A 12,425-nucleotide genomic window follows, 5' to 3' on the forward strand; every position below is an offset into this window, starting at 1 on the left:
CCGCTGTGGCGACCCCTAACCGGGAAAAGCCGAAAGACACACACACACACAAATGCTTCAGTGTCCCCAGTGAAACCTCTGGATTCAGTGGTCATAGGTAATGGAACATGAGATCCACTTTTATCAAGCATGCAGTATCTCTCTGAAATGCAATGTCCTCAGTCTTTCATTGGGCAGTCCACTCCACCCTGTTCGCCCAGTTCTGGTAAAGATTACCACGTATGCATCAGCCTTAGGGAGGGTGTGGGATACTGCATCTGGTAGACATTCCAAGGAGTGTGGTTATCTGAGGAGCTCTCTCTTCACATTAGCGTACTGGAGATGAAGACAGTGCCTCTAAAGTTTTGTGTCTTTCTGGATATACTTGCTTTTTGAGCTTCTCCCCATCCAGATATTCAGTATGTCATTTATTTGCAGGTAAGCAAAGCAAGGAGGCTGTGAAGCTTTGGAAAAGGACAATGAGTGTTTCTTGTGGCAGTCTATATTCTTGGTGGTAGGACGAGTTCAGTTTTTTGGTAGACAGGTTGAGCAGATGCTCTGCCTGCACAGTTTGTTGGCTTAGAGACTCACACACAGGTGGGTATAAACCTGTTGTGGCTTATGCATCCTCTCCAACATGAGATTTTTTTCTCCCTCATCTTGTAACTAACTTGAACATCTGTGATTCCTGATGTTTCTGTGTATGGTTCTCCCATTTCCTTTGATTATGTATTTCATTTTGAGGGAAAGACTTTTTGGGAGCCAAACTTATCCTCACAGCCCTGTTTTGGCCCCTACAGGACAAGTTCAGTCATCTACTGCAGTAGTTGCTGGGGATGCTACTTTGATGTCAGTGAAGATGTGTTTATCCCATCTGGACATTCACCTCCTGCATCTCTTGACATGGTTGCTTATGATACTTCCTTTCCAGACAATGTAATTTCTATTTCTGTTTCCCAGAAGCCCAGCAGTAGAGTGGGTCTCTGTTCTTTTTTAGTGTGGGCTCAGACTAAAGGTTTGGATCTCTTTTCTTCTCCAATCCTGGATGTACTGGAATACTGTGCTGGACTTTGAGTCAGGTTTGTTTCTGCTGCTTTAAAGTCCACTCATTCATCACTGTACGCTTTCATAGAGGCCATGCTGTTGCTTTCCTGACTTCCATGAAGGATTACAGAGCCTGACACAGTTTTCCCAGGACTTCTGTTTTTGTCTTGGAGAGATGTACACATGTTTCTTTCAAGCCAGCCTCTTCAGCAGGCCTTAAGTTTATTTCTTGGTAGAATTTTTTTTTCAACAATTGTCTTCCAGGATCCATGTTTTGAGTCACCTTACTTGGTTTCTTATGGGGGTATAGTTAACTTTCACACCCACGATTTATAGGTAGTTAATAGGTAGTCAGTAGGCTTGTAGTCCAGGGGATCCTGGAAGAGCCTAGCCTGAATTCCAAGTTATCACTAAGCATCGCCTGATTAAGTGATTTTCTGAAGGTCACACTTTAGACAAAGGATGGCTGAGGGAATCAAACCCTATATCACAGGAATTACAGCTCACAAATTTAACCCTCTGTGCCAGTTGCCAGACTGTTTGTCAGTGGTGGACTCTATAAGTTTTGTCTCAGGCCATCCGTTTGCATATCTTTTTCCCATTAGTATGCTAGTCATGAGGCATATCTGTTGCACTGTCTTGATGTCCACAGACAGCCTTGTTTTTATCTGAGTAGTACAAAGGCCATCGGGAAAGGACCTCAGCTCTTAGTTTCCTTTAATACCCAAATCCTTGGGTGCAAAAGTTTCTAAAGCCATGCTTTCCAGGTGACTTCTTTTTACATCCATTTTGTTATAAATCAATTGGCATGCAGATGCCGGGTTTACACAGTACTCACTGAGCCACGGCTTCCTCTTCAGCTTTCTTCAGGAATTCAGTCTGTTTGTGGTGGCTGTTGGGCCTCAGAATACTTCTGGTAAAATTATAAGTTGGATATACCCTCTAGGTCCAGATCTTTCTTTGGAGCCAGCATGTCGGAAGGCATATCTGCATAGGGCTTCCTAGTAGAAAAGCTTGGAATGCTGCCCTAGATGTTAATGTGTATGGCCCCATTTCTTTCATATACAAAACTTGTCTAATTACAGTAATGACAGAGCTGTAGGAATGAAGCCATCTTCAATAACTGCCTTTCCCTCCCTCCTTCTCTGTATTGGTGCAGTTTCCTTGGATACTGTACCTTTGCTTTAACTGTAGTATGTCTGCCTTGTATCTTGGAGGGGAACTAGCATGGTACGTCTTAGGATAAAAGGGGAAGGTGTTGTAGCCTGAGTGTGTTTGGTGTGGGAGAACAGTTCTGTTACCCACAGGCTTAATCCTTTTGGTTATTGAGGATGATTTATTTCCTAGGGAGCTGTCATTGTTAAGTATGAAACTTTTATGTCTGTCCACCTAGAGATCTTTCTTTGACTGGATTTATTGGTGTAAACTGCTGCTAAGCACCATGTTAGTGTGGTGCATTTCCTTGGGAGAGGAAGCTTCTTGATTTCTCTCTTGATGCTGGGGAGCGATTGACATATCATTTTCTGTTTTCCCGGAGCTTGGCTTTAGAATATGGAAGTTTTCAGCCCTTGGAGCTTGTTAAGCATGCAGTCTACCGTGCCGTCTTCCAGGGCTGCATCAAATAAATGCTTAAAGAGAAAAAAAATTTAGACAGAAGCTGCCTACAGAGAGGGCTTTATTCCCTAACCAGATAGTCAGAGACTGCCTAAAGAGTGAGTTTTATAACTCAATCAGGCTAATTCTGAATACTTTGAAACAGTTTGGTTGTATGAATACCTCACACAGTTGTAATTTCTGTTTCTAAATGGGATATTTTTCAAACATTTGTGCTGTAAATGTAAGAATTTTCACTTTGGTATCAAGATGCATCTGTTCCCCCTGTCGTACTGTTAAAGCGCACTCTGTTTTTTTGATAAGCATCCATATCCATGTCTGGTTGGATATACTTCAGGATGTCTGACCATATTAAAGAGAGTATATCTCGAGTGTCAGCAAGTTTATTATTTTTTTGAAGTCCATGTTTGTTTTCTATATTTTTCTCATTGGAGTGTTGTTAAAAGGGTTATGTCTTCAAAATGTTCTGTGGATCAGATACACATACAGTATTGTTTGTTAAATGTTGTTTCTTTGTAATTGCAGAAGCCGCTACGACCAGAAATGGGTTACAATGCATTAGCTAATTTCCAGATAGAGAAAAAAATTGGTCGTGGACAATTTAGTGAAGTTTACAGAGCAAAATGTCTTCTTGACAATGTGGCAGTTGCCCTTCAAATGGTGCAGGTAAGAAAATACCTTTAATATTTAGACATGTATGACTTGTGAAAAATGTAAATTATCTGAAAGTGAGAACTGTGAGTGTGTGAAAGGTGTACACATGGTATACTTTACTAATTATAACTGTGAATTTGCATTTGCACGTGTTGAGGTATTTACATACAGTTTTCTGTTTTGGTGTGATTTTGATACAAAGCTGTGAAGGCAAAGATATTGTTGCTGTAAATATAGGTATGGCATTATAGGAACCCCATTTTGTATGTAATATTACTTTTGTTTACTAGTAGACAACAGAAATGAAAAAAGTATAAGCTAAAAGGAGGAAAGTATTTTAATTAGTAATGCATTAAACAGTGTATTTTTTTGTTATTGTAATCTGGGAATGGAACTAAGTTTTTATCCGCTGTTTTTGTGGCTGCAGGCTTGATATCCTTGAAGGCTCTTGATATAACCATGCCCATTTATTTCCCCATTATCAGGGCAAGAGCTGAATGGGGCACCACCTTCATTAAGGCAGCCATGAGGGCCTTTCCATTTTCTGATCCTAACCCTTCCTATATCACCTTCATTTTCTTTCAGCTTTTCCTGGTTAGGGGTCGCCACAGCGGATCACCTGTCCGCTCATGATTGGCAATAGAGTTTTACGGTGTCGAGTTGCCAGCCCGGCGCCCAACCTTCCACGGAAGGGACACATACGCACGCACTTACGCTACGCCTAGGGCCAATTTAGTGTGTCCAATCCACCTACAGCATGTCTTTGGGATGTGGAAGGAAACTGGAGCACCTGGAGGAAACCCACGCGACCACAGGGAGGACATGCAGACTCCGCACAGAAGGCACCCTAGCCGAAGATCGAACCGGAGAACCTCTTGCTGTGAGGTGAAAACGCTGTGTGCATATTCTGATGTTTGAACCCGCTGTGTCTTTCCTTTGATCATGTGCCTTCCTGTACATAAATGACCCATGAAGACGGTCATGTGGAGGCTGCTTGGTTGAGCTAAGCCCTCATCAGTGGCCCACATACTTCATGTTGTGAGCTCATTACTTGCAAGGTAAAGGTGAGTGGATGGAGAGATCAAGTAAAATGCTAGCCAAGTGACACACTGAATAGATTGCAATAGTGTAAACCTTGATGATTGAAGTTGGCTCTTGTGGAAACAGATTGCCATGCCACTGCTAAGTGGAAAAGTCAGAGCTTGTGTGGGAAGTTGAAAAGTACCAGCCACATATAGCTGGTCTTCTGTGTACAACAATGGCTCTCAAACCAGATCAGATTTTATTTGGTCTCGATCCTGCCCTGGCGTACCTCCAGGGAGGCCTGCTTGAGGTTATGATTAGAACAAAAAAATTACAGTTGGATTTGGTACCATTAGATAAAAGGATTCACCTTAGTGTGGCTGCAAATTGTAGAGAGGAAAATTTTGAGCTTGTGGACCTAGCACTTATTCTGAAAACATTTATTTCTTGAAAGTAGTGAGCTGATGCTTGACAGGGTGTCACCTACTCACTTTGTAGTCCTGTTGAGAAACTGCAGTGCATGTCAAGGCAGGGATGGAGATAACTGAAGTGGAATGATTGAGAGACAAGGCTTGCCTGATTTGAGTCTGTGTGGTGAGTTATTGGATTCTGTACATGTTCTGAATGGTCTGTAATGCTCCTCTTGTTTTTGAACTTTCTTCATACCAGCACAACTTAGACCAAAGATTCCTGACTGACTTTGTAGTTTACCAGACCCTGGGGCGTAACATTCTGGACAGTTCAGTCAAGAGAGGTGCTGAGCTGTCAGTTGATCACCACTAGATGGTAGCAGCTAGATAGATTGTGGAAGCACAAATTTGTGGTGATGGTGTCTTGGCATCACCAATAGGCAGGTTTTTTTTTTCTTTTTTTTTTCAGGATGATTTTAACCCCCCACTGGGAGAAATACTTTTCTTATATAGCAGGGGAATTTGGGAATAGGCAGTCAGAAATGGAATCTGTTCATGACCTCAGTAGTTGAGCCACTGGCAAGGAACTGGGACCAAAAGGTAGTCAAGGCTTGTCATGCTGGTTAGTTGGCTATCAGTGAACATTAACAGTGAAAGAAGCTGTAGGTTAAATAAAAAGGGCTTTCATTCCATGCTAGCAGTGGGGGTCCCTATAGTTAACTCAGAGTGCCAACAGACAAGGCAGCGTCTCTGTCAGTTACCAGATGAGTTTAGCGAGGCCATGAAGAATGACTGTCAGATAGCCTCCTAAAGGTTCCAATAGAAGGGTGTGATAAAGTGGTGGGACACTGACCTTGACTGGAGTTATTGTCTGAGAACTCCTAAACCCAGCTAACCTGTTGTGTTTGAAAAGAAGCAAGTGGAGAGGTTATATCCATTTGTGTAGATAAGGTCCATGTAACAGTTAAACAGTTCTGAGGTGCCAGGGCTGCAGGAGTTGATACGATCTGTCTGGAAATGTTGAAGATGCTGGATATTGTTGAAGTGTCAGTTAATGCACCTTTTTAATATTGAGAAGAGGCCAGGGGCAGTAATTGTGCATTGACAAAGTGGGATGATGGCCTCCTTTAAAAAAGAAAAGTGACAGGGATAGGTATGTTCTAATTATAGAGGGACCATACTATCTAACTTTCCTGGAAAAGTCTTTCAGGGTGCTGAAAAGGAGACATTGTCTTGTTCATGAGCTGTGTGGGTTTTGTCATTTCCATGGAACAATGTGTTAGCCTTTTCTCTTTGCCTTGGATATTGGAGGGGTCTTGGAAGTTCACCAGTGCACCCTACACATGTTTTTAGTTGTAACTTTGATTGTGTGAGAGATGTTTTATGTCACACAGATGTACTTCCTTTATTAATATTGCAGCATAAATAACCTTTGGGAAGTATCCTGCAAAGAATACTGTACGTCTGGCCAGCAGACCAAAGATTGTGCGCCTTCCTGTTGCGCCATGCCTATAACATATGCAGTGCAGTATGTAAGGGGATGTGTGGGCATGAAAATACCTTAGAACTTTCTTGCTGCCAGCCCGAACAGTGAGTTTTCACTTACACTTCAGCCTGTCAACTGCATGGTTTGTGCCAGTTTAGATTAATTTCGGATGATAAGTATCTCCCATTTGGGGAAACATCCTTTTTTTTTCCTCCCCTAAGAAATTTGATTTTTTCACATCCTGTTTGATAATATTTTTTTCGCACTAAATTTGAAATTTTTTCATATTGCCTAGGAGAGAAAATATGACTATAGGAGGCGGAGTCCATGCAGGGACAGTCGTACTAAATGCTTATTTTGCTTATGATCCAGTCACAGTTGTAGAGTGCTCCATCTGTCTTTTTTTCTCCAAAGTCTTAGGAACCATTTATCTCCTCTTAAGCTTTATTTAGAAAATCAAAGACTAAAGCTGCTTGCATATGGGGTAGGATGACCTCCAAATCTTCCCAGTCTGGCATCCCTCAGCAGCAGGGGGGAAAGTGTAAGAAGTTAAAGCGTGAAACATCTACTGTCTTGTCTGACCCAGACATCTCTGCTGTGGTTCTTGTTGAATGCTTAGAGTACCCAGGGTTCCACTTGCTCCTGCTGTTGAGACTCCATTGAAGGCCAGTAAGGCGTAGCTTCTTAACATGTCCAGTTTGACCAGTCAGACTGCTGTTTGGCTGGCAAGGATAGGAATTGCAGCTCATTATTTCCGAAGGACAGGTGATTATTCCTGAAATTTAAGTCTTGCAGGAAGTTGCAAGTACCTTTATTGAGGTACGTCAGGGTTTGGTTCTCCTAATTTTCTTCAGGCTGAAACTCCTTGGAAAAAGAAGCAGATGACCAAGCCTGCCCCTCCTTCTGCTCCTCCTGTTACCAGGGATCCACAGAAAGAGTGGTTTGATTTTTTCCCCCCACAAGGATTATTTATTTAAGGCAATTATATGAAGTAGTTAACTTCATTTGATCATCAACCTGTGGGTTTTGGATCCGACATGGAGCCGAGCTGGCAGCTTTCCAAGCTAAAATCCGAGCTCCAAGCTCCTCCCCCTTAGCCATACTACACTGCAACCTCCTTCCAACCCCCAGATCTAGTTTGCAGCGGCTTCGGCAAGACATGATCTCTGAGCTCCAGGCAGGTAGAGTAGGGTTTCCTTCTTTAACTCTTCAAAAGTTAGATGTAATGTGATCCTATCTTGCCTACATTCATTACTGATGGGCTCGGCCGCTATAACAAGCACAAAGTCTCTCATTGGCTGGGCCAACCCTGTATCCTAGGATGCACCACACCAAAACCCCCAGATCTCGTTTGCTGCTCCTGGAGTATGGACGTGGTCTCAACTTGGCTGTGGCTAAGTACCCTCTTATTGATCTTTCTTAGCTGGCTTTTGTAGGAGAATTTATATCCAAAAGCTATTTTAATAGCTACGTTGTTGTATTGACCTTGTGTTTGAGTGGGACTGTTGTTTTTCTTGTTGTGTGGTGGTCCTTCTGTTTGGTGGGCTAGACCCGTTTACGTTAGAGGGCCTTTGCCCTATCTGGTGTCTCGGCTAAATTAGAGCCGTTCCTCCCTTTCTTCCTCGTGTTTGTGTTGTATTGTGTCTTGATGTCTACTAAAGAGCAGAAAGAACATAAGCCATCGGGCTTTAAAAAATGTGCGAAGTGTAATTATAAAATGTCTTTGACAGACGGTCACGCGATATGCGTTTATTGTCTTGGCGCCAAACACTTGCAAGAATCTTGCAGTGTCTGTCATGCTTTCTCTTCAAGGGTTTTGCAGGAGAGAAAAAATAAACTTATCCTGAAGGGTTTAATTAAACCCTCCTTTGAGGAAGCTGTAGTTTCTTCTCCATCTGAAAAATCCAGGGTTAAGTCAAAAAAGAAGTCCCCGGCTCCGTCCACTTCTTCGGAGCCGCCGGAAAAGATCAAGATCGATGTCCCCTTCCTCGGCTCCACTGGTCTCGGAGCCATTGGATAAAGGGTCTAAAGCTGTGTCTCCTTCCTCGGCTCCATTGATCTCGGAGCCGCGGGATTCAGGGTCGACAGCTGGGTCTCCTTCCTCGGTTCCATTGATCTCGGAGCTGCAGGAAAATTTATCTATTTCGAAACCTGCTTCCTTGGTTCCACAACCTTCGGCGCCGAAGGAGGTTTCAGTGGATGTTCATCGTGCATACAGCTGCAGTCATTACAGATGGGGTTGTCTGCCGTCAGGTGGGTCCTCGGTCGGCCGAATTCCAAAGTCTAGGTCCGGCGTCGGTTGTTGTCGCTTTCTTTCCTGGCGTCAGTGCGACAGGGGTATATAAGACACAGCCGACGCCATTTTCTTCAGTCTTTTTTGCCGCGCGGTGCCCGAAGCAGAAGCAGTTCGCAAGTGCCGGTCAGCCAGCTCCTGAAATTACGAAAATTTGGAAACCGAAGTCTTCTTTAAAGCTAAGTACCCCGTTGGGGAAACTTTTCTTGCCTCAGACCGATGTCAGACAAAGTTAACAATTGTATTTCTTGTGGGAAGCAAATACCGCATAAGGATTTCCATTCCCTCTGTATTCCTTGCTTAGGCCCAGACCACGACGTCTCAGGCTGTCGCTTTTGTGCCACTTTCAATAAACGCACTGTTAAGTGTCGGGTGGAGTTCGCCCAGCACTTTTTTGGTAAAGCTTTTAATTATAAGATGTTGTCAGAGACTCCGACTACCGTTTTGTCCAAAAAACGCAAGGACAAAGACCGACACGCGAGGTCCGCTGTCTCCACCGACACCATGCCAAAACCGGCTACACGTGGTCCGGTTCTCAGCGAGGCGCCTACGCAGCCCCTGACTACCGACGACCCTTCTCTGGCGGTGTCATCTGTAACCGAGACCGCAGGTTCCTCGGCCCACACCCTGACTACAGCTACCGAAGCCACTGTGAGTGTTGAGCCTCTTAATGTGGACAGGTCCACTTCCACCCATGGTGTCTTCAGACCTTCTTCTTCCTTTTCCATAAAGGCCTTCACTAAGTCTAAATCAGCCATGCATTCCAAGAGGCCTGTTGCACAGGGCCCATCTCCAGGCCCCATGCCTAAAAAGCAAATGCTCAAAATGGCTGAGGATTTAATTACTCTTATCAGGGGGTTCCCAACCCCCTCCAGACAAGAGACCCAGAGTGGAGGAAGATTCTCCCTCTTCTGACCAGGGCTGTATTATTTCAGAACATTCTGATGTAGAGGAACATTCGTACTCCCCTTATGAAGATTCTGATGCAGAGCAGTCCATTCCTTCTGTATCCCCCCCAGAGGACCTTTCTTTCGGGGAAACCTTGCATACCTTGAGGGAACACTTCCATTGGGAAGGCCAAGATTTTTCAGATTCCAAGAAAAGGGAATTTTTTTTGCTACCTCAGCACAGACCACTGGCGATACCTCCTGTCTTGGACATACTTGATGATGTTTACTCGGAGGCTTGCCTCAATCCGGATTCCCTGCCTCCTGCCCCAGTCAAGCCTGATAGGTACTACAGAGTTCCAAACTCACACCAATTTCTTTACAAAGGCCATAATGCTGACCCTGAAACCATTTCTCAAGGTCCCAAGGGAATAAAGGCCTCTACTGCTAAGAATCCATTACCTTCCGAGAGAGAGTCTAGATCCTTAGAAAGGTGGGGAAAAAAGGTATATACCTCGGCCACCCTAGCCATGAGGGCCTTAAATTGTCAGTTCCATATGCTTAAATATCAGCAGTTTCTGGTATCACAGTTAAAGAATAAAATGTCACAACCTGAACAACCATATTTGAAGGAGTTGCAGGATATGATTCATAGTGTAGAACAAGTGGGTAAACACACCTTACAATGTGGCTATGATGCTCTAGAGGCCTCAAGTAGAGCTGCTGTTACAGGATCAGTCATTCGTAGACATGCCTGGCTTAGGGAACAAACCTTGCCTGATCATGTTAAAGCTAAACTACTAGATGCTCCTTTACAAAAGGATGTATTATTTGGTACTGATACTGAGGAGATACTATGGAAAATGGAAGAAAAAGCTAAATCTATGCAAACTGTCAAAGCTTTTCTACAGGTACAACCACCACGTTTTAGCAGAAATTGGCCTTCAAAAAACTGGTCCTTTCCAGCAACGGATAAGCCCCAAAGAGGTAGATACAGGCGCACAAGGGGCAGAGGACAATCTCAAGGATCATATAGAGGCAGACAATGGCAATCTCCAGCACCAAGAGGTGGCGAAGACAGTGCACAACAATACAGGAAACAAACCCAATGACATTCCCCTTGGCAGGCCAAGCGGGGCTCAGGTGGCAGCACCCTTGGGAAAAAAGCTGGCATTATTTTCAAAAAATTGGCATATTGTCACAAAAGACAAATGGATCCTGGACATTATAAACAGAGGCTACAGATTTCATTTTCACACTCTTCCAAAAATGAGAGGCATGCCGAACCTGCCACACAATCAAAGGGCAGAGGCTCAAATACAAATTTCAAATTTCAAAGCTCATGGGCATGAAAGCTATTCAAGAGGTACCTATTCATGAACAAGGTCAAGGGTTTTATTCCAGACTATTCCTGGTACCAAGGAAGGGAACCGATTGGAGACCCATTTTGGACTTATCCATCCTAAACACATTTCTACTCGTACCAAAATTCAAGATGCTCACCTTACAGCAGCTTCTTCCCATGCTGGGCAAGGAGTCTTGGCTGGTAACATTGGACCTCAAGGAGGCATACCTGCATGTCCCAATCAGACAAAGTTGCAGAAGATACCTCAGATTTCTTGCAGGTTCAATCCACTATCAATTCTCTGCATTGCCCTTTGGCTTATCTACTGTGCCCAGAGTATTCACGAAATGCCTGGCATCAGTAATTGCCTACTGCAGACTTCAAGGGATACAAATTTCCCCTTATTTGGACGACTGCCTGATCCAAGCAGACAGCAAAGACATACTTCTGGACCATCTGGCTTATGTAACACGGTTATTGAATTCTCTGGGATACACAGTCAACAAAGAGAAATCCAGGCTAACACCATCTCAGAAAATAATTTTCCTGGGTGCCAACTTGGACACAAACACCCAGATGGCCTATCTTACGCCAGATAAACAGGGGCAACTAACTCAGTACTTCAAGATGCTAGCAAATTGTACCAGGCTAACTGCAAGGAAAATCCTGCAGGCTCTGGACTTCATGGCATCTTGCATTCTTCTAATCCCATGTGCAAAGTTGCACATGAGGAAACTTCAATGGTACCTAAAAAACCTATGGTCTCAACACAGCCACAGTTTGGAAACAATATTTCCACTAATTCCATGTTTGCAAAAGGAATTTCTATGGTGGGCCCAAGCATGCCAAACAAACACAGGTCTACCATTCTGCAAGCCTCAAGCAAATCAAGTCATCACAACAGACGCCTCAGACTACGCCTGGGGGGCACACATGACAGACAGGTGCATTCAGGGCAAATGGTCCCAAAAGGAAAAGCACCTTCACATCAATCAAAAGGAATTGCTAGCAGCGATAAATGCAATTACAGCTTTCAAGGACCTCCTGCATCCAGGGCAATTATTGATAAGAACAGACAAAACCACAGTAATGTGGTACATAAACAAACAAGGAGGAACGCATTCATACCCCCTGTGCAGGCTGGCCATGTCACTTTGGGACATGGCTCTGGAATGGCAAATCGAGCTTCAAGCACAGTACCTGCCAGGTTTGGAAAACACGCTGGCAGACAATCTAAGCAGAAATATGACAGACCCGCACGAATGGAAGTTGCATCCTCAAGTGTTTACAAAGATAATCCAAGCGTGGGGAAGGTCAGACATAGATCTCTTTGCCTCCCACAAGAATCATCAATTGACAAAATTCTGCTCAAGGACATTTCATCCAAAGGTCTGGAGAATGGACGCCCTTTCTTTCAGTTGGGCAGCAAGGACAGTTTACGCCTTCCCACCTTTGCCTCTACTGCCCAAGGTGCTTTTGAAAGCAAGAGCAGACAGACCAAAGATGATACTGATTGCTCCAGACTGGCCAAGACAACACTGGTAACCACTCCTGAGGAGCCTAACACATTCTCCTCCCTGGACCCTACCTCTAATGCCTCTTCTCCTGACTCAACACAGCTACAAAACTCTTCACAGTCAGCTGAAAACACTCAATCTGGCTGCATGGAAAATTCCTTAACACCACAACA

At 44.0% G+C, this 12,425-nt stretch overlaps 1 protein-coding gene across 1 annotated transcript in view; it reads left to right on the forward strand.

Moving 5' to 3' along the window:
* NEK7 (NIMA related kinase 7) overlaps window positions 1-12,425 on the forward strand; it is a 1,336,142-nt gene that overhangs the window by 360,839 nt on the left and 962,878 nt on the right. Inside the window, exon 3 of the mRNA XM_044080252.1 lies at window positions 3,163-3,303. Within this exon, the coding sequence (XP_043936187.1) occupies window positions 3,163-3,303 (141 nt within the window). The remainder of the gene's footprint in view (window positions 1-3,162; window positions 3,304-12,425) is intronic.

This window comes from Protopterus annectens, chromosome 8.part0 (assembly GCF_019279795.1).
Source record: "Protopterus annectens isolate FY-2018-M chromosome 8.part0, PAN1.0, whole genome shotgun sequence".
Classification (NCBI taxonomy): domain Eukaryota; kingdom Metazoa; phylum Chordata; order Ceratodontiformes; family Protopteridae; genus Protopterus; species Protopterus annectens.